This window comes from Abramis brama (genome assembly GCF_963993115.1).
Source record: "Abramis brama genome assembly, chromosome: 15".
Classification (NCBI taxonomy): domain Eukaryota; kingdom Metazoa; phylum Chordata; class Actinopteri; order Cypriniformes; family Leuciscidae; genus Abramis; species Abramis brama.
In genome coordinates this window covers 20,159,919-20,185,358 of record NC_139977.1, presented here as the reverse complement: position 1 = coordinate 20,185,358, position 25,440 = coordinate 20,159,919, and the positions used below count along the sequence as shown (strand labels likewise).

Sequence of the window (25,440 nt, the reverse complement as noted above, 5' to 3'; positions counted from 1 at the left end):
TCCCAGAATTCCACAACCTATTAACATGGGTATGTTGTCATAGGGACAAAGTCACTAACAGAAACACTAAACGTGATGAGTGTAGACTGGACAGGTGTGTCTTTGTTACTCTCCAGTAAAGCCTGTTGACCTTGGAAACCTAATTACAACATTTACAGCTTCCCTACAATCAAAATTGGGGTAAAACTCTGTACAGTCATACATTCAACATTCAAAATCTGTGGGAGGTTAGAACAACAACTGAAGGAGTTTGGTATTTAAACATGCAATTTGAAGTCACTTAAATGGGTGCTATTATGCTTTTTCAATTTTCAACTTTAGTTAGTGTGTAATGTTGCTGTTTGAGCATAAACAAGTAATAAAAACTCGGTGAGTGTTTTAGCGCAATTTTCTCACCTCATGGGATCACAACACTAAGAGATAGTAAATCTTTTCCTGGATTTTTTTTGTGCGTTCCCGAGATTAGACCTTCCTTAACATAATGCCGAAAACCCGAAGTCTCTAGGTGGTCTGGTTGAGGAGTAGATAGAAGTGCAAGATTGGTGCGCACAGACGCACAGAACAGAAATCATGAGTTAACAAGCGCAATTTTGTCCGGTGGAAAATTGCGCTAAAAAGATCTGCAAGGTTACAAAGCTCAAAGCCCACTCCAAAGGGACATTTGAATCCCCTCTCCAAGAACTACAACAAAAAGTCAAATGTAACTCATTTAAAGAATTCCCACCCACAGAATGTGCAAAAAAAAGGGACGAGGCCTGGCTGAGCTGCATTAGAGAATTCAGTGTTGTCGCTATGTCAAGAGACGCTTTTTTCCTCATTTGAAAACTCATTTGTTTGACCTTCCTAAGACTGATGATCTAAGAGAGGTTAAAACTTATTTTAAACACTGTGCCTGAACGTTATAACCCCAATGTTTATCTGTGTGCTGCACATTTTACTGAGAACAGCTTCCAGACAATGCAGGCTATACGCACAAAAGCTTCTCCTGAAATAGAGCAGTTCCCACTTTGTCGGGACAATCTGTTGTTTGTGGATCATAAATTGTAAGTATGTCTTATTATTTTTTGTTGCGTTTTCTACTAACAGTTCAAATTATAAGTTTTATGTTGTTGCTACGATGTAAACAAAGAGCAAAGCTTTGCCTCTGCTCGCCTGCTAGCCAACATAGTGTTGATTAAGTGTTTACTGTAGCTTTTGTAAGCTCTCACTTTTGTTCACCGCCCCATAGGAAAATCAACCATGGTTTTATGATCAATTACTGTTTTTATTTCCATAGTTTTCTGTGAAATCTGTGCTTGCAAAATCTGTGCATGAAATCTGTTCTGCACGAACCTAGTCTGAATCAGGCTTGAATTGGTTTGAAATTGGCGGCATCCTTAATATTTACACCTGAGCAGATGAAACTCGTGGTTATGGTAAGGGGCGTGACATTTCCCGAACACGCCGTAAGTGGTACCAATCACAACACACTGGGCCAGCTAACCAATCACAGCACATTTCGTATTTCAGAAGGAGGAGCTTCATCGAAACAGTAACTCAATGGTGTGCTCGAGCCAGACTGGGGAGAGAGGAACTGTAATATTGTAAAATATGTGAAAAATAATGTGTTTTTTGAACAATCAAGCATGAAAGCCTATTTTAGTACGCCCCATAAACAAAACCAAGACTTCGTAAAAGGGCATAATATGACCCCATTAATAATCTAATTATCTTAATAATTAAAAAAAATGGGAGAAGTCCATATATAGAGACTAGGATGGCTTATGACATTTATAAAAATGCTAGATTTTTTTTTTTTTTAAATATCAAAACTATATGATTAAATGATGCATTGTAATGTATTGTTTTATGCATTTTAATAAATGTTTTATCTATTAAAAACTATCTATCTATCTATCTATCTATCTATATATCTATATATCTATCTGTCTATCTATCTGCTCATCACTACATTAAATCAGAAACATTCTCTTCAAAACACATACAAACACGACTTACCACAGTAAGTGTAAATGTGATTGGACTCGAGGAAGCGGACCTTGAGGTTGTGGAGCACAGCAGGCTCGTGGAGGTAGCTGAGAGCAGTGAGGTCATTCTCTCCTACCAGAATATCAGGATTCCGAAGAAATGGAAGAGGATTGTCTTTGGGACCAATTGAATATTCTAACGTCTAGGAATAGAGACAGCAATGCCATTAAACAGTAGATTAGAAATTGATTGGATTCAAACCACAATGTGAAATAACTTTGAAGGCTTCAATAATCAAAAAGTATCTTTTGGCAGACTGAGAGTGTTTGTAATGCAGTGCAGGAGCCCACAAGAGCTTCAATAAGTCATGCTGATCTTTATTTCATCTACTGGTTTATTCAGGTTTCCCCAACATTGTTTTTTTTTGATAATACACATGGGAATATGGCGTACAACCTCCCCCTCTAAGGGCTTGCACTTCTTACACACCAAAACATGATCAATGATTCATACGACACACTTTCCTCAGTGCTGTGAAAACCAAACGAATGCAGGAAACATTAAGATCTGGTTTAGTTCACAACTGCTGTGTCACGACAGATTTTAAACCTAGCATGGTTCAGTCTGCTTAAAATCACTAATTAATCCAATTTTAACTGAATGAAACTCTTAGGCTTTGTCCAGATAGGCAGCATAAATATGATTATTTTTTCCAGTTTATTTTTTTTTACAAATTCCCAACCAATTTCATAAACTATGGGTGAATTTTTCTATTTGTTATTTGAAGGTAAAATTGTCAAATTCCTTTAACGTGTGTGTGTGTGTAATAATTATATTAATATAATTAATATTTGAATATTATGAATATTTTGGTAACAGAATATAAATCTGTATCTGTTACCCCACTAGCATCAATAAAGAAGTCTGAGTCTAATAGCAGATCTGTAAATTAAGTCACAAAGATTGGGTTTGGAAAGCAAATCCGGTTAATCTGCAGTGTGTTTTATAAGACTCTCTAATAAAAATCACATTACAGAATAAATATATGATTAGGTGAAAGAACGGGAGGGTGTATGCTCACCGATTCATCTTCTAATTTGAGGTGAAGCACTGAGTCTCCCTCCTTATAATCCTTGACGATTTCAGCCGACCTCCAGACATCATCTGGGTCAGGGATCCAAACCCGGGTGTACTGAAAAACACAGATAAAAACCTTGTTAATAAAAGCAAGACAAACATCAAACAAGACATCACATATTAAACATACTCTAAACATACACAACAATCATGGTTATCTTTGAGTGTTGAGTGACGTAATATAAGTGGACGCGTGAAAGCGTCGTGAGACTCAATGCATTGAAAAGCCCTCGCAAGGCTCATATGCTGAGAGAGAGTTATAAGACAGTAGAGCTGCACGATTCATCTTTAAAAGACTGTGATCTCGATTCAAACACCCACGCCATCTTCTTCCATTTCGTCTGTCTATTAAACCTTTGACAAAATCATATCGCAACATTCAAATCTGTGTTGGCGCTGCCGTTGACCCAGAGAGAGTTGTCATGAAACAGCAGTCTTTTCCTCATAGTATCATTATTTCTGTGATACAATAGATCAAACTATCGTAGAAGTACTGGGACAAAAGTTTAAAGTTCAAATATAAACACTGATGTCTATGATAGCGAAAGAGTAAATCAGCTTTTGATAAAAATTTGGTGCTTAAAATACGCATTTATCGATTACATTGTTTCGCCACAAGATGGCGACAAGTGACTTAAAAAATTAATTTGTTATTGAATCATTTATTAAAGAGAATGTAGTACTGTATGGTGCTTCTATAAGTCAGAAAAATGTGATGAATTGTTTTTGTAAATATGACTCATCTTATACAACATGTACAGTCTGTATAAGTGTATGATTTAACTTTTCCCCATGGTCTAGTCAGAAAGAAAATTGCAATATCAAATCGCAATACTTGTAGATTCGCAATTCTTAAAAAAAAAAATAGCAATACATATTGTATCGGCACCCAAGTATCGTGATAATATCGAATCGGGAGATAGGTGTATCGTCCCAGCCCTAATGGTTTCACTTATCCATGAGGACAACGACCCAAGCGGTCTTTCATCGTCTCATAATAAAGATGAATACAGAAGTATACTCCAGTGCCTTTATCAGCAGAATCTGTATATAACTGGAGGATCAGCAGTACAGGCAGAGAGTTCAGAGATAAATTGAACCGCAGTGGGATGTACGCAGACTGTGTTTGTAGAATTTGCCATATCCTTCAAATAAAATGCTGGAAGATTACTCAAATGGAAAGCGTATGCGTCTGAGGTTTTCTACCCTGAAAAATGATACAGTATATGGCTTTTCACACTTGACACTTAACATTCTAAAGCAGCATCATTTCATACTGCAAAAATTCTGGAGCTCTGGAGATGGTAACCCCGGGTAAAAAGCTGTGCTAAACTACACAAGTATGAAATTTTTCTTTACCAGGGATAAAAACGGGGTTTAGAATGACGATAACCCGGGGTTAAAAGCAGTGTGAAAAGCCTGATATGTTTGAAACATCTACTGGACGTATTAAAGTAGCATTATTCTATCATATAGTCTTAGTTAGTAGCCTAGCTGGATAACTTTTCATCCATCATGACCCAGAGAGAGGTCTGAGGTAGTGTACTGAGGTAGGTATTAAAGGTAGTGTAGGCAATTTCCGACAGGCTAACAATAGCAAGCTAGCTTTGAAAGAACAAGATCCCACCCTCCCTAGAGCGTCTCCAAAGCCACGCCTCCTTCGAACAGATTCAGCAGATTCTGCAAAGCGTCACGAGATGAGAGACGGCGTTAAATTACCTCATGTCTCAAAGCACATAACATTACAATAACAATGAACGTAAACAACTTGTAGTTGTACCACCTGACTGCTGCAGATTCAGCGTTGTTAGTGTTGACATAGAAACGCATAAATCCGAGTCTGAGGACGTGAGCTCCGGGTAGAACGTCATGGGTTGCCATCTCGTAATTATGGTAACGACATGGTGTGAACGCAAGCTTGTTGTTTTGGTTCAGGAGGAACTGTAAAAGGCGGTGTCTGTGTGGCGCTCGGTGACTGCCTGTCTACAGCTCTGCATTGCCTTACAGAACGAACTGATGATGTGTGATGTCTGCGTGAAGGGATGGAAATACATGTTAACTGGCAGGTAGGACACCGTATCGTTGCATTCGGTCCTGAGACTTCCACAGAAAATATATGTACATATTTTTATATTTAGACCATTTCTATTGATTGCCATAAGGATGTGAAGAGAGTTTCAACCAGTATAACAAAAAGTGTTTATAAAACAAATTGCCTACCCTACCTATATATATAAAAAAGAGAGATTCATGAATCAAAGAAAAATAAGATACCACTGAATGATGAACCATTGTGTCTTCTGCTCCAAGTGATGCACAATGCCTCAATGTTTGTGTGTTAGTGATAAACTGAACGCAAGTTGAAGGCTTAGAGTATGTAATGAGAGTGAGCTGTTATCAATCCTGAAGGCAGTTAGAAGTCAACTTCCGCTGGCGATCTGTGTGCCTTTGTGTGTGTAAAGAACGCGGCTTTCGACCTTCAAAAAAATCCACAAAAGAAACTAAGTGGGTATAAGCCGCTTAAAGAGCCACAAGTTTATTAGAAACACATTCAGTCGCTAAATCCACCACAACTCTGCATGATCAGCCTTAACAGATTCTTAACTAATAAATCATGCTCTCAAATTAAGCAGCAAACTAGTCAAACACTGCTGTAAAGTCCTCAGTGTTCAAGCTAGAACCATGAATAATATAAGGGATAGCCTAGGTCACCCAAAAAATGAAATTTCTGTCATCATTTACTCTTCCTTGTGTCATTCCAACTTGTATGACTTTCTTTCTTCAAGTGTAATCCATATACAGCACCTTTTTCCAGTATTTCAATCACCAAAAGCAAAGGGATATTTAAAAAAAAAAACACTTAAAGTGCCTTAAAGGGATGGTTCAGAGTAAAATCAACCTAGGGTCCTCTGCACCATGACCTCGAGCCAAACATCCCCCAGAAGCCTTTTTTCCCTTGGTCGAACATTATTAAAGTTAGAGCTTATTTAGAGAAATCAGCCGAATGGCTTAGTGCAGGCGCTAATGGAACCAAGGATGTATTTCGTAAATTACCCCACTAATAATGCCCGGAATGGTACCAAACTTCTAAATAGGTTCTGTACTCATAAAACGAGGCATTGGAAAGTTAGTAAGTACATCAGGAGTTTATTTAAATAACACTTTTTCCGAACTGTTGACAACTTAGAGTTAACTAATAATTGCAATGCATAAATAAATGCAAACTGGTACTACCAACAAAATATTAGTGCATTCCTGGAACTGGGCGTCGTTACACTACATCCTTATGCATCGCTTTCTGCCAGGACTTTTACGTGCTTTTCCCAAATCACTGAAGTGACCTCGATGCCCGGCTAAGCGGTAGCATTAGCCACCAGGCAAGTGTTATTTAAATAAACTCCTGATGTACTTACAAACTTTTCAATGCCTTGTTTTATGAGTACAGAACCTATTTGTACTACTGTAGAAGTTTGGTACCATTCCGGGTATTATTAGTGGGGTAATTTACGAGATACAACCTTGGATCCATTAGCGCCTGCACTAAGCCATTCGGCTGATGTCTCTAAATAAGCTCTAACTTTAATAATGTTTGACCAAGGGAAAAAAAGCTTCTGGGGGATGTTTGGCTCAAGGTCATGGTGCAAAGGACCCTAGGTTGTTTTACTCTGAACCATCCCTTTAAATGTACTAAACCGGTGATATTAAAAGACCAAACTCAGTGTACACCTGATGATGCATACTATATACAGGAGTGCAGGTGAGCCCAGAATATGAATGAAGTACACTAAACGGTTAAGCGTTTTATTTATGTTGGTTCTCTATGGAAAAACGCTTAATGACAAACTGCGTGTTGTGTTTATATTCTGGGCTCATATGCTTGATTGTACATTGAATGCATCTTCAATTGAATTTGGTCTTTTAATATAACTGACTTACCAAATTAGTACAAACTTGGTAAAAATGACTGGTGGGCAATGGAGGAAAGCCTTGTTTTGCCCTCCAGGTGGGTGTTCCTATAAGTGTATGATGTCACGTAAAAACTATGAATTGCACAGGCTACAGTACTGTGGAAGGACACCTCAGTCCGGGTACACCTCTTAACTAAAAGGCTGAACTTTGCAGTCTTCTCCATAGAAGTCGCTCCTTATCAGAGCCTTCCCGGCTGACAACAGCGTTTTCAATCCTAGTTAGAGGCGGAGTGAGCGATACTGCAGGATGATTAAAAGATATGAATGGATCAAGTGCTGACTTTGAGCGTGCGGTTTCTGATATTACTCATATGACGGTTTCATATGGAGTTAGTTAGTGAGCGAGCATGTGCAACAATGAATTGAATGTCAACATCGAATGTGAGGAAAGCAGGCGATGGGGTGATTTTTGTTCCTCTTGAACAGTGTACTTGTGGTCACGCCTACTTTAAACAAAGATATGATAACCAGCAAAGGCTAAACATCTACAGGTCACACCTGCAGCTTGATCGAATGCCAGATTATCTATAAAAAACAAATAACAGAAGATCTTACTGGGATCATATAGACCTAATCAGACAAAAAAAAGAAGAAAAAAAATCTGACAAAAATCTGAAATAATAAATATACTAAAGATAAATAAATAACTAAATTCACAGCATATACCCAGCTTTAGAGTTTGGGCTCATCTGATCTGATCTGACACAATGGGGACGTACTTTAACCAAGCTGAGTGAAATGACGGGACATACTGAACTCAGACTGATGTGCCTCAGGTAGAAATAAAACAAAAACTTAAGAGCTAAGAATGAGATTCACCAAGACACAGCGGAAACAATAGATTTCGATCGAACAGCAGGGGTCTTGTCTGGCTTTGCCGTCTGTTACATCACACGGTCTTTTAATGTTTCAGTGTAGCGTTCTGGCTGTTCACAGATACTGCACAAAATAAGGCTCAAGAGACGCAAGAAGCTTGATGATAACAAGAGCTGATGACACTGACTCATTTGAAACTTTTTAATGGAGCCCTCTGCATAATTTTCATGAAGTGGAAAACAAACAAGACGTCCTCTCAAAGGTCCAATGTTAGTCACAATTTACTACCTATCATTGACAGTGGTATTTATAATTTAGAGAGCAATTTATAGGACAAAAATATGTAAATGCTGTGAGTGTAAGATGATTTTGAAAATGTATGAATATCATACATTACATCATTTTAAAGTAGCATTTATTTAGTAAAACAAGTGCCATTTTTTCAAAACAAGAGTCATTTATAACATGGAGCAGCATTAGCACAAGCACTTGACAAAGATTCACTACTGTTCAAAAGTTTGGGAGTCTTTACAATCCCCCCCCCCCCCCCCTCCCCCTCCCCCTCCCCCTCCCCCTCCCCCTATACAGCAAGGATAAATTAAATTGATCAGAATACATTTCTAATGTTACAAAAGATTTCCATTTCAAATAAATGCTGTTCTTTTGAACGTATTTAAAAAATGGATTACATTTTCTTAAAAAAAATATTATAAAGCACTACTGTTTTGAACATTGGTAATAATGAGAAATGTTTCTTGAGCACCAAATTAGAATGATTTCCAAGGGATCGTGTGACACTGAAGAATTTTTACTGTTTTTTCTTTACTGTATTTGATCAAATAAATACAGCCTTGGCAAGTATAAGAATCATTTTAAAAACATTTAAAGTATCTTACTGACCCCAAACTTGAGCAGTAGTGTATAATAATAAAATACATTTAAAAGATTAAAGAGACAATAATAATGTAAAAAAAAAAAATTGAAGGCCTGCTCTTTTAAAATCAAAACAAGGTTTGGTTTAGCCACTCTGGCTCGTAACGATGGTTTCATGTGTGCCCTCTCGCACAGATGAGTATGCACAAAAGTTGCACAAATACTCTGAAATATGTTTTTTAATCTTATCAGAAAATGTCACGCTGGTGCTAAAGTACAGTACGAGTCTAGCTGCCTTCATAAAAATCAAAACTCTACAAAACTGAACAGGATCTAAATATTGAAGAATGGTCTGTCGTTTATGAATGTGATTTGTAATCGGACTACCCATAAACCTTTGTGCAAAGAAAAATGCTGGGTTTAACGCTGGGTAAAAATGTTGGGTTTGCCTATATAGATCAAAACAAACCTGTTTTAACTGTCATATGAACATATTCAATAGAAGAAGCCTAGAAACCTGTCCAATTAAGAATACTCAAAAGCACACACACGTTGCACATCACTGACATTTCAGGAACTCTGTCTAAGTTTGCGGAATCTGGGGCAGGTGTGATAAGCAAATGCACATCATTCCATGAAGTCTTGCATCACCTCTGTCGATTATTGAAGCTACAAGCTGAAGGAAACTCATCTGAGAATCACTCCTGATTTAACAGACTTTACATATTTAAAGTCACAGTTCACCTGAAACATTCTCCCTTACGTCATTCCAAACTCATATAACAATGATGTTTTGAAAACTTGTTATGCCGTTTCTTTAATACAATTAAAGTGAATAGTGATCATGGGTTCCAAAAAGTACAAAAAAGGTGTACATGTGTCTTGTGTGCTATATACCAAATTGTACGAAGCCATAGGACAGCCAGAAATGTGTGTTATTCACTGAAAATCTTGCCTTGACAACCATGGTCACCATTCACTTCTATGAAAAAGAGTCATTTGGACATTCAGACATTCATGACTGCTTGTGTTCCACAGACAAAAGAGACATACAGGTCTGTAACAAAATGAGGAGGACTAAATAAAAGATCAATTTCTGGGCGAACTAGCCTTTTAAAAGCTTTAGGTACACACGGTAGAGGAAGTTCACAGATGGGTGTGTGTACAGAAAGCGAAATGAATGAACTGAAATATGATGCTTTGACCTCAAATAGGTCCATAGTTGCCCTAATATAGAAGTTTTTCAGTAGAGTAGGCCACATGCAAATTGTGTTCGAGATCAATCTACTTATTTGGTTTGTAAATAATTTTCTGATGACAAAACCTTGACAGCGGAGTATCGTCAGAGGTGGCCTGGGTGTTTTTCTGTTGTCAAGCAATAACAACAGTTAGCACTTAGTGTACATTTTTGCACATAGATACATTCACTATTTGTTTTCAAAGCTTTCAATTTGTACAAACATTGGGCAGAATGTGGAATTACATTTATAGAATAATATATACAGTAGCCTATAGGCCTATATAGTTGCATACCTAATCTAAACCTCTGAAAAAATATTGACTCTCACTACTTTATGGTTTCAGATGATAAATTGCTGTTAGTGATGCTAGAAAAACAAAAGCACATGGTATGTGGTACAATAAACTGAGGCCTAATTCTACATTTATGAATTTAACCCTTGGGCTGCATTATATATTTGACACCGTTGAGTGCGTTAAGGGACAAAAATGTCCACTCTAAACACTGCCATAAAACTATTATATATTATTATTTTTTTCCACTTTGACTGAGTTCAATATTTTAACCAGCATCAGTCCTCATCATACATACCACATATTTATTTAATTTCAGGATTTTAACCCTTTAAATTCCAGTTTTGATGACGGTACCCTCAATTTTTATAAGAGGAAAAAACACAAAAATGTAATTATTTTCCATATAGTAAATGCAAATTGAAAACCTTGGCTTTGGATTATCACAGTCTTGAATATGTAAAAGATTAGCAGCAAAAAAATTTTTGGTGCATTTTTATTTTTTGTGCTACGTCAGATTTCTCACTTAGACTATTGCAAAACAAAGGTAGACTTTGTTTTGGATCCCTCGCAGATAGATCTTTGTGTTGCTGCAAGATGAAAGTTGTTATGTCTAAGGACTGACTGCATGGCTGTGCTTGTGCCTACATTGTCCTATGTGAGAAATTATTAGTTACCTTTGAAACATAGACTGCTAAAAAACGAAGCCGTGTCAAAGGTTCATGTCTGTGCGTAAATTACGCATGAATCAAACCGAAAGAAAACAATGCCGTGAGAAGCGCTTTCTCTCTCTCGTGCGCGCGCGCGCTCACACACACACACTCACACACACACACACACACTCACACACACACACACACACACAGAGAGAGAGAGAGAGAGAGAGTAAAACATGACTTTCAGGATATTGTGATTTTTGTCACTCGCCTAAACACCATGCATTGCGGCCCTACACACACACACACAATTTTTGTCAACGCAGACACACATCGCTCTCAGACATCCACACATACTCGGAAACATAATTTTTAGATCTTTGAACCATTCAAATCCTTCATGCACAGTCAAGTGCCCCTATAGTGGAAACCAGGAAAATAACGTGCATTTCCCCCTATAGGGAATACACATGTAGTGACGTCATCTGGTAAAATACACTATATAATGCAAATATAATGCCTTTGCTTCAAAATGAAAGAATGTTTCAACATAAATCATGATTTATGTATTAATGACGGCCCCGGCTTTAAACGACGTTTTAATGGGTGTCAATGGGACATTTTTGTCCCTTATGGTACTGAATGGTGCTATTTGTTCTACACCGTGTGTGTTATACATATTTTAATTTTTTTTCTTCAAAATTTGTAAATTTATGCAAAAAGTCACAACTTTGCCAAATTACATACCATTGGCATTAAAACAGCCAAAATGGTCAAAGAAATAAAAATGAAAAGGACAAAAATGTCCCTAATGCAGCCTAAGGGTTAATGAATGATCAAATGCCTCATTACCAAATGACAACATAAACAACCGCACTATAGGATCAGTAGAGGTTCAGTCCAGCTAAACAAGTGAGTCTATTTGGTCCTACCTCTATTTTTGGGTGGGGAGAAACACTGTCCCCTTTCATACTCGATTAATTAATTTACACTAATTAATGTCACTTTGTGCCCCAGCGCTAAGCATGTCCCATTTTTAAAAAGCACTCAGACACAAAAGAACCCTCCCCACCCCCCATCAAAACATGCCCCAAGTGTCCATGTGTACAATCCGTGTGGAAGGAGAGAATGAATGCATGATTGGCAATTTAAGGATGAGGTTAACCAAGTTCTGACAGCTTGTAGAGGATACATCATCCCACAATAATCTATTATAGCTACCTGAGTCTGACCCTACAGTATATTATGACATCATAAAAATACAGTTTTTCCTTTGCATCTTCCTCTGACAAGAATGCTCTTCCTTTACAGATCTCCTACGCTATTCGCGTAGTAAACACAACGCTTCTGGGTTGTTGAAAAGTTGTTATTTTTGTTTTGTTTTTCTCACAAAAAGTATTCTCGTCGCTTCATAACATTAAGGTTGAACCACTGTAGTCACATGGACTATTTTAACAATGTCTTTACTACCTTTCTGGGCCTTGAAAGTTGCAATGACGTTGCTGTCTATGGAGGGGTCAGAAAGCTCTCGGATTTCATCAAAAATATCTTCATTTGTGTTCTGAGGATGAACGAAGGTCCGACATGAGGGTGAGTGATTAATGACAGAAACATTTTTGGGTGAACTAACCCTTTAATACAAGACTCTATACTAGGAATCATTTGGATGCGCCTCTTGCATGCTTCTTAATGACGTTGTTGGTGATATTACTTATGAGGTTACATTTTTGTTAGGATGCCCTTAATTAGTTAGCTATTGCGCATGGGTGATGCTGATCAGACCAAATTTTAATTAAATGTAAAATTATTATACGAATAAGCACCTATGAAGGGCTCAGTTATGCTCGGCTGTTTTCACAGGAATTAATCAACAGTTGACCGAGCATCTTGCTTATCAACTATTCCCTATGAGTCCAGAAAAACTGGTTGAAACTGGTGGAGAAAGCTAGTTATTTTAGTTTATAAAGTTTTAAATATGGATATTTTTCTTACACAAACGCATCGCTTCGTTCAAAAGGGCTTTATTAACCCCCCGGATCTGTGTGGAGCACTTTTATGATGGATGGATGTACTTTTTTGGGCTTCAAAATATCAACACCCATTTACTGCCATTATAAAGCTTGGAAGAGCCCGGACATTTTTTACTATAACTCCTATTTATCTGAAAGAAGAACGTTCACCTAGGATGGCTTGAGGAGGGTGAGTAAATCATGGGGTAATTTTCATTTTTGGGTGAACTATGCCTTTAAATGTTATTAAATGTTATTTTTATTCTTATTTAGTAGTAGTAGCATGTTTGAACTAATTATAAAAATAAAGGTAGAAATATATTACTTTTGTAAATTACAAATTTTACTCTAAAATAAAAACAAATATTTGAGAATTATAATAATGAAATGAAAGCATGCATGACGAAGCTTAGACAGAAAAATCTATCAGTTAAAACAGGTATGATCTTTGAACCATGAAAGCTGATACTGCATGAAGAAGCAGTGACGGAATCTCAAACAAAGGCCAAGAAGGGAAACGATTAACCAGACTAGAAATTCCCAGCATTTAGCATGCATGCCATTCCACACCTGAGCAATGTCCTCCAGTCATCGCGTGAGACTGACTGCTCTGCTAATTGTTCCAATGCATTTCCAGCAACCGTAATGAGATGGAACTTCTCAGTGGACAGTCGGGACACAGAGTCGATACAATCAGCTACAAGTTTGTCAGGGTTATTTACAAGACGGGAGCCTGGCTACCAAGATACAGGAATGACTGTCACAGTTTAGGGCCTCAGCAGAAGTAGCCAAATTGCATCATGTATGAGTGTGTGTGTTCTATATTGACACAAATAATAGAACAGAAATAAGCAATCGAACATTTCAGCTGTCTGAAGAAGTGTGACACTTTTGTTTCATTATCTGAGTCAGCTCCTAGTGTCCTGATCTGTTGGGCTTGAAGAACACAGTAATGAAGGCCACTGGAAAAGCTGTTGTGGTGGGAGGGAGCTGGTGAGAAACAAGGGTGAGACCTGCGAAACTGGTTTTTCATGGCTTCTCTGAGCTGCATAGACAAAAAGACCTGCATCCACGTCAGCTCTTTAACTGAGCTATGAGTGTTTGCGGCAGCTCTATGCACCATAAAAATGGGTCTAACAATAACATAATTCACATACTACTTCATAATGTGGTGCTTTTCAGAGTAAAACAGGATTTTTACTTTATTATGTTACACTACCGTTCAAATACTTGGGGTCAGCAAGATTTATTTGTAAAGAAATTCATGTTTATTCAGCAAGGATGCATGCAAATTGATCAAAAGAGTAACAGTAAAGACATTTGTGTTATAAAAGATTTCTATTTAAAAAAAAAACAAAAAAAACGAATACATTTTCTATTTCAAAAAAAGAAAAACGAATGTATCACAATTAAAAAATATATATATATATATTAAGCAGCACAATGGTTCTAAACATTGATAATAATAAGAAATGTTTATTGAGTAGCAGATCAGCATATTAGAATGATTTCTGAAGGATCATATGACACTGAAGACTGGAGTAATGATGCTGACAATTCAATAAATAAAATACATTTGAAAATATAAGTTATTTTAAATTGTTTTTACTGTATTTTTGATCAAATAAATGCAGCCTCGGTGAGCATAAGAGACTTCTTTAAAAACATTCATTCTTACAGACCCCAAACTTTTGTAATTTTAAAAGGAAATTCAATGCAAAATGATCACAAATTATTAAATTTTAATAACAACTATTATAAATTAATAAACTATTCCTACACCCATAGGGCAAAGCTCAATGTCAGGAAGTCTCATGTTTCACTTGATTCAGCACACTTTCCCCATTAGGCTACAGGGTAAACGGTTAGAACAAAGCTCTGCGTCTCTGCTAGCCACACCCTGATCACTGTCAGCACACTCACAAAAAGTCCTAGAGGGAGAGATCAGGTGTTTCCTGGAGGACGCCTCACACTTTTTTCCCTTGCCACCTGTGATCTTTGTCCTGACCACTGTCCAGGAATGACTGGCCTGAATCCCTGTGAAATCTGACACCACTACCTGAGTGTGAGGCTTGCTGCAGTGGTTAACAGGTGAGCGCGAGACTTCCTGCTAAATCTATGAAAAGTGACCGGAGCAGAGCAGGTGCACTGAAAAACGTTCCCTATTTTCCCAATTCTGTATAAAATTCCCATTTCATTATAAAAAACACATGCTTAATATTATAAATGTGCATTTAAATAATATTCTTGTTCATTTAGTGGATTTTTTTACTTAGATTTTTATTTGACTATTTTAATGAAAAATGTATTGGTCTTATTGGTTTAAATGGCTTATTTAAAAATCATTTTTCCTATAAAATTATTGCAAACTGTCAAAAGCCCCAAAGAAAAACTAAATAAAATTTTATATTTTATTTTAGCAATATTTAAAGGGTTAGTAAAAATGAAAATTCTGTCATTAATTACTCACCTTCATGTCATTCCAAACACGTAAGTCTTTCATTTATCTTCGGAAAACAAATGAAGATCGAAAGACATGATCAATTTGTATTATGAACAGATTGAATTTAGGCTTTTATTCATCAATGCACACATCAGATATGGTAAAAGGAAGTTCAAGTATTCTTGCTTGATGTGCGAGAACCAATGAGGTCCATTGTTGTGTGTTACACAGCACATTTGGGCTTCCCCAAGAAACAATGAGATTTGTTCTCACGGTTCAAGCAAGTTCGGTTTAACTTCTGTTTATGTTCACCTGTCAATGTCTATACTCTTAAAAAATGCTGGGTTATTTCAACCCATGTTTGGGTCAAATATGGATCAGATATGGGTCAACCATTGGTTTAAAAAAATATATATTTACATTTTTAAACCCAGTGGTTGGGTTTGTCCATATTTGACCCAAACATGGGTTGAAACAACCCATCATTTTTTAGAGTACGTGAATAAAAGCCGAAAGTGAACGAAAGTCTAATGGGTTTGGAATGACATGACTGGGTTTGGAACGACATGACTGGGTTTGGAACGACATGACTGGGTTTGGAACAACATGACTGGGTTTGGAATGACATAACTGGGTTTGGAATGACATAACAGTGAACTAACCCTTTAAGCAATATCACCCAGCCTTGTTTGTAGCCTACTACACCCATAATCACTGGGTTAATCATATTACTTTGAGTTGTGCTGATGGAGCCATTAAAGGGATGTTAAACAAGAATTAGTTATAATCCACATCTAAACAAGAATTAGTTATAATCCACATCTTTAAAACCTGCCATAATTTAGATTGCAAGTTATACAGGGACTCATTTCTTACATAAAAAACAAAAAGAGCATGAACATTACAATAAAACATCTTAAGTGCTTCTCCCAGATTTCTCTCCCCAGTCATCCTGGAGACTCTCGTTTCTGCATCAGTTACCTTATCAGTGGCATTTGCCGAGCCATGAGTGCAGGGACTGTGATCGCACATCCAGCCCAATGGTACATTCCCCCTGGACCTGCACATGACTTGTTTATCTGCCCAGAGGCACTGAGAGACCTCAACAGTGACGTACTATAGCACATGGTTTAATCAAGGAGATGCAGAGATGACCATGTATTACACCCAAACAAAAAATAGAAAGGGAGTGTTTTTGTTGAAACAGCACGGCAGAAGAAAAGACTCAGAGAATCTATTTGGAATGGACAAAAAGAGATATTAGCCCCATCAAATCTAGGTTGTGCTGGGGTCAATTCAACAAAACCTCCCATTCAGGAGGAGGGTCGAAACTTCGGCTGGGGTGCATTGTGCCCCAAACTAATCCTCTTTCTGAGAACAACAATCAAACAAAGACACAGAGCTCCAACAAAAGGCTACATAGTAGTAACTTACTTACTTAAAGCAGGGAGCATCAAACAATAACGTAATTTAATATTATTTATAATATTATTTTTCATTCAAAAAGTGAGATTTTGTAAGGTATTTTTACCGGGAAACATCAGGGATCGTCCTTTTTTAATAGCCAGTACAGGATGAGTCATCAATATATTTGGTGCATTTTCCCAGTAAAGACATTTTAAAGCCGCCATGATATCAAAACTCACTTGGATATACGTCACAATAGGGAGGAAAATACCATTTCCGTTTCATGCAGACTTTAAATGTGTATATCTGCAAAAAGTTAATTTTGTAGACACTAGCATTTAGACATTTGCCTAAAACTTCTTATTTAATTAGATATTTAACACCATAAGATATTATGTTCTTAGATGTATGATAATATTGTATACACTGGCTCTTTAAAACTAGCAAGTTGGTCTAAGAAGAAAAAACAGATGGTAGATTGTCTCCCTGGTCTTACATACAGATTATCAAAGAGTAGATTATGAAGTTTAATAAGGTGATGGGGGGGGGGGGGGGGGGGGAGACTTTAAAATGAGGTCTGTCAAAAAACAAAACTGCTTAAAATGTCTGTCTATTCAATCCTACTTGTTAGCGTAACCAGTGATACACGTGGAAAGGGTGGTTATGATGACATCACTGGTTTGGTCTTTTGCGTGAGATAGTTAAGATAACAGCTCAAAACCTGAAAACTGTGGAATATTCTTAGGTTAAATGTCTGATAAGAACACAAAGGCAAAAATAAGGGAGTGAACTGGTGTAATAATATGTATCAACCCTTATGGTGACACTATAAGAACTGGGATGAACTGAACAGTTCACCAAAGGCTGAGGACAGGAGGAAAAGAAACAATATGAAATTTGCATACAGGCCCAAACAACTTGGAAAGACTGAGTCACCTGCAGCATTAATATGTGACGATAAACATGAGGCTACACCAAGGTCTTTCCTAATTTGTAATATCATATTTACAACTAGCATTCCTTCTAGATAAAGTAGATAAAATAATAAAAATAAACAACTATCAATTGATTACATTTGTGAAATGACAAGACATGAATTTCTGCTGAATTCCCATGACTTTTCCAGTCATTTGTGATGAGAGTTGGATAAAGAATTATTAATAATAATAAAAAAATTCCAATTTCTATCTGATGAAATATTTTAGAGCTAGGCACAGCTTAGAAAAAATGATTTAGCCAACTACTAAAATCATACATTTCCATGACAACTTATATTTCCAGGTTTTCCATAACTAGTACGGTAATCCTGAAAATAAATCTACAATTGTCATATTAACAATTCAAACAAGCACAATAAACTACAGATTTAAATTTCCAAATGAGGAACTCAATGGGACACCAAACAAATGTCACATAGGCCTACTAATGATACTATTCCCAAACAGCACATTACGCAATCCACAAATGCATGAATTTCATTATAACTGGACAAGGATCCTGTCTTCGAGACAAGAGCAATATCCAATCAACAGAAGTTACTGAATATCTCCAGTATTGATTATGCTGGTTTTGACAGATACACGTAATGTCTAATATATGAGCCACTAAAGAATAAGAGGAAGAACTCGTCATGAACACATGGTAGTGTCTCGATACCCAGTGAGCTGCCTTCGCAGACAGCACTGTTTGACGCCAAAGCCGCATTAGAACCTATGATTAGAACGCGCACAAACGTGCTGTCTAGATAGGCAGCTCATGTGTATCGAGACACCGCGAAAGCCGAAACTACTTACAGACCGAAACCAACCAACAGGAACACACCTGTCCGCGATACTTCCCTGTGTTTTATAGGAAGTTAAAGGCAGTTATGCAGAACTACAGGGCGTCAAATAGTTGAAGATTACCTTTTGTGAGGTTTTATGATGTTTTTAGATGAATTAAAAGATTTCAAGCTAACGTTAGTCAGTTTACATTAATAAACGAAGATTTAAGTCCCTATCCAAAGACTGTTCACTATCTCGCACAGTAAATTACATTATATTACTGTCCATCTGTGACATATTACATACTACTTATCTATTTAATGGTGTAATAAAATGTAAACTATTACAACAACTCACCTTAGAGTAGAGTTCGGTCACAGACATGATCCCAAATAACGTTACAGCAGCTCCCACATAAACTAGTCACATCAGCACACGTAAGGTTAAATATTTCCGCTTGAATATGATGATATTCCCATCAAGCTTTATAATCCAGCTTTCTTGTATCCTGTCACCACTCCATGTTGTGCTGGTTTGTACTTTTGAACTCCCCCTGACGGCTAATGTTAGCGCGTTAGCCGCGCCTGATCACGGCAGGTGTCTGTCCCCATAATTGAAGTTCAGTTAGAAAAGCGTCCTTCATCCTCCGCATAAACAAATTACAAGTTAAAATAAGCAATGACTGCGAGTTATCACAGACTTCTAATAATGGCTTAAAGGTATCGGTTAAATAAGAAATAAATATGTAATTGTCAAAAATGCAGGAGTGAAGTTGCTGCCCTGCCTTCTTTCCGTCTCCATGGACTCTCGATCATGACTGACATGACCGCACCGCAGCGGCAGAGGATCATGGATCAATGGCACAATTCAGTGTGTCTACAGCGACACCCTCTGGCCAATTACAGCGCTGCATTAAAATTACGTTGACGGAAATAAAAATGCTAGATTGTAAACATCAGGATTGTAACGTTACGTGTATAGACTCAAGTCTGTCAGCAGAGTTAGAAAATATTACGAGAACAGTTTGTTAAGATAAAAGCGTTTACCTTTGTATAAGTGGCTTTTTTTAATTAATATTTTAAAACAAACCAAAGACATAAACAGGCATTTCCAATAATAAATCCTATATAAAAATATGCTTGTTTTTATCTGCTTTTCTGCATTGCACTCCTCTAACTTGTGTATCACAAGCTTACACTTAAAACTTGGCTTTATTTACAGGGAAGTTTGTTTAATAATTGTGTTGGTTGGTCTACTAATTGAGTACATGTAAATCGAAATGTAAAATAGCATCGCTGCTTATTTTATTTATTTATTCAAAAAATCTAGACAATTTCTAGAAAATGAGTATTCAAGCCATTTATTTATTTTTGTTTAATTTTTTTTAATTACTTGATCCAGACAAAAAAAAAAAAATCACATCATTGACCTGCTGTATACATCACTAAAATCCGTGTTTCTGATCTGAGACCAACTCCCTTAAATGATTGTTACTTGTTACTTATTGTTACATCTTTGACTCCAGCTAAACTTTGAAACACATGAAGCGCAAAAATAAACTACTAGTTAATATACAGTATCACATCAGAATACACATCATTGCTCCAACACTGTTCTGATTAAACTGATTGGGTCCATTTCACTGTGATCACACAATGTGAAGTTTAACTCTCTATATACTTACATGTACTTTTTCTTATGTTTCTTAGAAATATTTGAGAGCAGAACCTGCCTAGAATAATCGAATAGTGTGCGGTGTTTGCTCAGTGTCTGCATCATTAATCAAAGACACAAAGCTGAGCAACACAGCAGCTTCTCTACTCTTATCTGCAATGTGCAAAGTGGACACAACACAAGCCATGTGTAAAGTAGAGGGTGGAATAGAAATTCAGCCTAAATAGTGTTCACATCCTAAATAAGGACATAAAAATTCCACAAACAGCGGTGTGATTTTTGTTGTTTTTGAGAAAAAGTGTTTAGCTGGTTGCTATAGTTTTTAAATTAATGTATTTATAAAGCTGTAACCTGTAAATCTCAGTGAACCACATGCTGTATTATTCATGTGATAAGAAAATCTAGAATGAAAGAGTAGCTGTGTCTGACTTACCTTGACATAAAGCTCATGTTCACGCATCTTCTTCTCTTAAAAATTGAGCCAATATCCACAGACACAACGATCATCAGAGCTCTGAATTATTCAGATATAGTATATTCCTCATGTCATGCTTTAAAGGATTGTATAGTCTGAGAATTTTGTAAAGTTCAAAACTGGCTTGGGTAAAAGTTAAACCTGTCTGAACAGCTGAGTGAGAAAGAAAAAAGGAGACAGAAATGAAATCATACCAATTGTTCCCACACCCATAGCACTCCTAGGTAAGGTATTGGGCGTTGACTAACTTCTTTACCATACACAAGCTGTCGTGGAATCTGCAGTGTCAAAAGTTAACCGCCCACTCCCTCACCTACTAATCATTTAGCCCAGCAGCTTATTGGTCTAAAACCTTGTTGCCAAATCATTATGGAAATCATCTAGAGTGTTAACTGTGTCATTTTTGACCTTTTGACCTCTCCTGGTATTGTGTACTGTACATGCCTCATAGCAACTGTGGACAGTGTCTTATTTTTTTAATTAGATGGTTGGTGTTAAAGGCGGTGTAAAAGGAAATCTTCTATGTGAAATCTATGTGAAGACACTTTTCACATTCTATTAATTGAAATGATTTGCTTTCTTGAAATAATCTTTTAAACATGCAAATATCTACCTCAAAACAAGCTAATCCAGTCAGACTTGTATTTACTGTATGTCTGAATACAAACTTTGACACGGGATAATGAATCTGATCACAGATCACACAAATGTGTAAAACATACAGTTATTCAGAAATGAGCATGTACTGTAAGTTAGGAACTTCACTGAAAGTTCCTTTTATTTAATCTGTTTTCTTTTTATGCTGTTTTTACAATATCGTATACTAATGTTAAGAATGTTACTAAAGTTGTGAGTAGAATTGGTTTGGATTTATGCCAACTGTCCACCAGAGCTGGAGCTGCGCTCTCATCTCCTGAAGGGATGAACTGCTGTGGTGCTGGATATGGGCCTTGAAAGGATGTCCTGAATCTTCTTATTGTACTGCTCCTGGTACATTAGGCCCTCCTGGAACTCGTGCTCTTTCTCAGCTTGTTCTGCTTCACAAATGCGCTGGCGGTGCAGCATCTGAGCCAGTAAATCAGCCTGATACTCCTGAGAGGCCTCCCTTAAACTGGACATATGTGAAACAAAATATTATTCATTTTTGTATGTTTTGGTATGGGTATGATTAAGTTGAACAACTTTGAGAGACAGGAACCTACCGAGTCTTTTCTTCGTCATCCAGCAATTTGTTCTCTTGAATGATTCGGTCAAGGTCCTCTCTCTCTTTGAAAGTCTCAGCCTGTTTCTGCAGGTTCTCATTCACTAAAGAGAATTAAAAAAAACGATTAAAAAAACATTTAATTAACATTTAATAAAACTTTATTATTACATTTATGTATAATAATAAATTACATATTGATTTTTTTAACGATTTAAATTTTTAAAGTCTTAGGTTCACATTTGCAGCTGTATCATACAAATAAATAGTTAAAAAATCATACATTGTGATTTCTGGATTTTTTAGATTATGTCTCTCACAGTGGACATGCACCTACGATGACAATTTCAGACCCCTCCATGATTTCTAAGTGGGAGAACTTGCAACATAGCAGGGTGTTCAAATACTTATTTTCCTCACTGTAGTTATAGATAGATAGATGATTTTAGTGATTTATTTTTCATTTATTTAGACGAAAGTTTATTGAATATATATATATATATATATATATATATATATATATATATATATATATATATATATATACATAATGCTTGATCTTAAAGCATTTTCCTTACAGTTCTCCTGGATCTGCAACCGGCGAGTGTCCATGACATCCTTCATGAGTCTGTCTCTCGCTGCCTTTTCCAGACGCCACTGTGCCTCCCTGCTGGCCCAGGCCTGCTGGAGCTCTGATTCAAACAGTTGCTCCGTCTCAGCTTCTTGTCGTTTCTGCTCTTTCAGCTGCTCTGCTAGATACTCCCGGTACCTGTGCTGCTCCTCTTTACGCTCCAGCTATTAATGAAGAACATTTCATAGATTTAGATTTTTGGATGAACTACTCCTTCAAGTGAAGATCAAAACCTCTGTTAACAACACTGTACTCTGCTGAAGTCTAACCTTTTTGAGGAACTCCTCATGCTTTTCATCCCTCTCTTCACTCAGAAGCTTCTTCAGGATGCTCATATCCAGAGCCAGCTCATCCTGACGATCTCGTGCCAGGCGCTTCATCTTCAGTCGAAGAGAAAAGTCCAGCTGCTTACGTCGTTTTTCTTGGTCTTGAAGCTTCTGTCTGTGTTCTCGCTCTGCCTCCAGACGGAGCATCTCCCTCTGGTCTTTCTGAGGAACACAGCGTTCAGAAGAATCAATGGCGCAGCTTTTTTTGTACAAATGTTATGCTGGATTTTAAAATTCAATAAACTTTTGTCTAAATAAATGAATTTAGTGTTTAAAATTTTAGTATTTTGAAAAACTAAAAACTAAAATCACCTGCAAGTCAATTTAGAAATCCCAAAATTATAATGTACAGTATGAAAAATGGATATTCATTTTGAGATTTGCTAAAGATTAGATTACATTTAACAGTAATTTAGTTTTTAAAGATTCATTTAAAAAATAAATAATAATGTAAAATTAATGAATACCTATTTAATATACTGTATTATTTATATTGTATATTATTTATTATTTAATAACCAACAAACTAAAAAATGATAGAAGAAACATTAATTTTAAGAAACTTTAAGTGAGCGTTAAAGGGATAGTTCACCCAACAACTGCTTGGTTACGCACATTCTTCAAAATATTTTCTTTTATGTTCAACAGAAGAAAGAAATTAATACAACTTTGGAACAACCTGAGGGTGAGAAAATTATGACAGAATTTTTATTTTTGTGAACTATCCCTTAAAATTCATCTAAATGAAAAAACAGAGTAAATGAGCATAACACAATTAAATATTTAATATCGACCGATACGGATCAATTAAAAAACTCTAATATTGGCCCATAACTAATAACCTACAGAAATATTGTGCATTCCTTATAATAATTCGAACTTGATTTGATTGATTAATTGAATTGAATGATCAGTACCAGTAACTGGGCCTCCTCTTGCTTCAGCTGCTTGGCCCGGATTCTCTGCTCCTCAACCATTTCCATCTGTGTTTGCAGGAATGCCTTCTGCTGGAGGTTGTTCTCTTTCTGACGTTGAGCCTCCTGGTTATGACGCTCCTCTTTAGCCAGCCTGTCGCTCTCCCACATCTGAGTGAACAGTCTGTCTTCTTCTTGTTGCATCCGTCGCACTTCCTCCTTAGTACGGATCTGAGATTCACGCTCAGTGCAGACCTCATCCTGTCTACGCTTCATCTGCATGGTGCGCAGCTCCTGGCACTGCTCTCTAAAACACAGGAAGAGGGAAAATCGTATCTAATCCAAAGTTCAAGATGGTCCAACTACTAATGATATGTCCTTCTACCTGAAGAGTTGATCGAATTTATCAGCAACAAGCCTCTGTCTCTCGCTCTCCCTTCTCTCTCGTAGAGTCGTGGCTCTTTCATGCATCTTAGCCTGCCTCTCCAACACTGTCTCTTTTTTTGCCTCCATCTCCCTGAAGAGTTCCTGCTCTTCTGACTCCAGCAGCTCACGAAGCCTGTCGAAAAGAGCCAGACAAATGTCATTACATTACAGTGAAAGACTATTTCTTAATCATTTATGAGGTTATTCCATTCAAACCTTTCCCTCTTTTCATCAATGCCCATATGGTACTGCTCTCTTGCTTCCTGTAGATGTCTACTAATAGTGGCCGACACCATCCGGCACTGGGTGTTTCTTTCCCATTGCATTCTCACATCACAGGAGCTATGATCCTTGGTAAACTCCAGAACCTCATTCTGTGTCGCCTCCTGTTTCCTTCTCCTCAGAAAAAGGTTGTCTATGTCTTTGGATAAAGGTTGTCTTGCTCTCTGAAATGTACATATTTGAGTTGAATATTAACACTAACCAAAATTTTAAAAATATGTAACAAATATGTTCAACAAATTTGTCTTCCCACAGAGAAAGATACATACATATATATAATAAAAATAAAAAAACATACATATAACTTAATCTGTATATTAACACATTAGAAAATGTTTAGCTTCCATCTTTCATTTGCTGCTAATGTTTTTTCATCATCTGTGATCAGGCCCCAATAATGTTTGAAAATTTGGTCTCATAATCATCATCATCAGTGTGTGTGTGTGTGTGTGTGTGTGTGTGTGTGTGTGTGTGTGTGTGTGTGTTGATTCTGTCAAGCAAACATAACTAAAAACTCACCACTGCCACGGAATGTGCAGGTCCAGTTATTTCCCGCGTCCTTCTTCGGTGGGCTGTCAACATGGTAATTTTTTTAACTCCACTTTCTCAGACTCTAGCTAGCTTGAGAAATGACCCTCCAACTGTCGATAGTTGCGTTTACGGAACTGAACTGATGTTGCCATAACAACGGCAAACCACATCAGCCGCCTTTCAAAATCAACTTATGTGATGATGATACGATGATGATTGTCAACTTGCAATTATCCTAAAATACAGTTAAATGCTAAAGTTAAATGCCCCATTACAAAAACTCAAAAAATCTTGCGACTGTTTAATAATTTTTCTTAATCACCGTGACAGGCGAGCTTTTATTTTGTGTAGTTTTCAAGCGTTAAAACGATACCCACCTTCCCCCCTCTAATCTTATGACGTTTTAT

General features: G+C 36.9%; 2 protein-coding genes across 2 annotated transcripts in view; both read right to left on the bottom strand.

Moving 5' to 3' along the window:
* Nucleotides 1–19,392, bottom strand: part of myo5b (myosin VB) — a 52,536-nt gene extending 33,144 nt beyond the window's left edge. Inside the window, exons 1-3 of the mRNA XM_084136103.1 lie at nucleotides 18,931–19,392; nucleotides 3,050–3,160; nucleotides 1,999–2,170 (exon numbers count right to left, since the gene is read on the bottom strand). Coding sequence (XP_083992229.1) covers nucleotides 1,999–2,170; nucleotides 3,050–3,160; nucleotides 18,931–18,957 — 310 coding nt within the window. The 5' untranslated portion in view covers nucleotides 18,958–19,392. The remainder of the gene's footprint in view (nucleotides 1–1,998; nucleotides 2,171–3,049; nucleotides 3,161–18,930) is intronic.
* Nucleotides 19,393–19,960: 568 nt separating this feature from the next.
* cfap53 (cilia and flagella associated protein 53) lies at nucleotides 19,961–25,158 on the bottom strand. The gene is made up of 8 exons (XM_084136101.1): nucleotides 25,022–25,158; nucleotides 24,437–24,666; nucleotides 24,180–24,353; nucleotides 23,798–24,101; nucleotides 22,824–23,042; nucleotides 22,502–22,718; nucleotides 21,925–22,027; nucleotides 19,961–21,833 (listed from the first exon to the last, which is right to left on the bottom strand). The coding sequence occupies exons 1-8, from the start codon at nucleotides 25,082–25,084 to the stop codon at nucleotides 21,629–21,631; spliced, it is 1,515 nt and encodes a 504-aa protein (XP_083992227.1). The 5' UTR covers nucleotides 25,085–25,158; the 3' UTR covers nucleotides 19,961–21,628.
* Nucleotides 25,159–25,440: the final 282 nt, after the last annotated feature.

Bases quoted from the DNA above. Each gene is read 5' to 3' on its own strand.
- cfap53 (XM_084136101.1), bottom strand. From the start codon at position 25,084: ATGTTGACAGCCCACCGAAGAAGGACGCGGGAAATAACTGGACCTGCA. The intron at 22,028-22,501 runs GTAAGGAAAATG...AATTCTCTTTAG, and splicing joins GTTGCAGATCCAGGAGAACT to TGAATGAGAACCTGCAGAAA. The intron at 21,834-21,924 runs GTAGGTTCCTGT...ACATATGTCCAG, and splicing joins GATGACGAAGAAAAGACTCG to TTTAAGGGAGGCCTCTCAGG.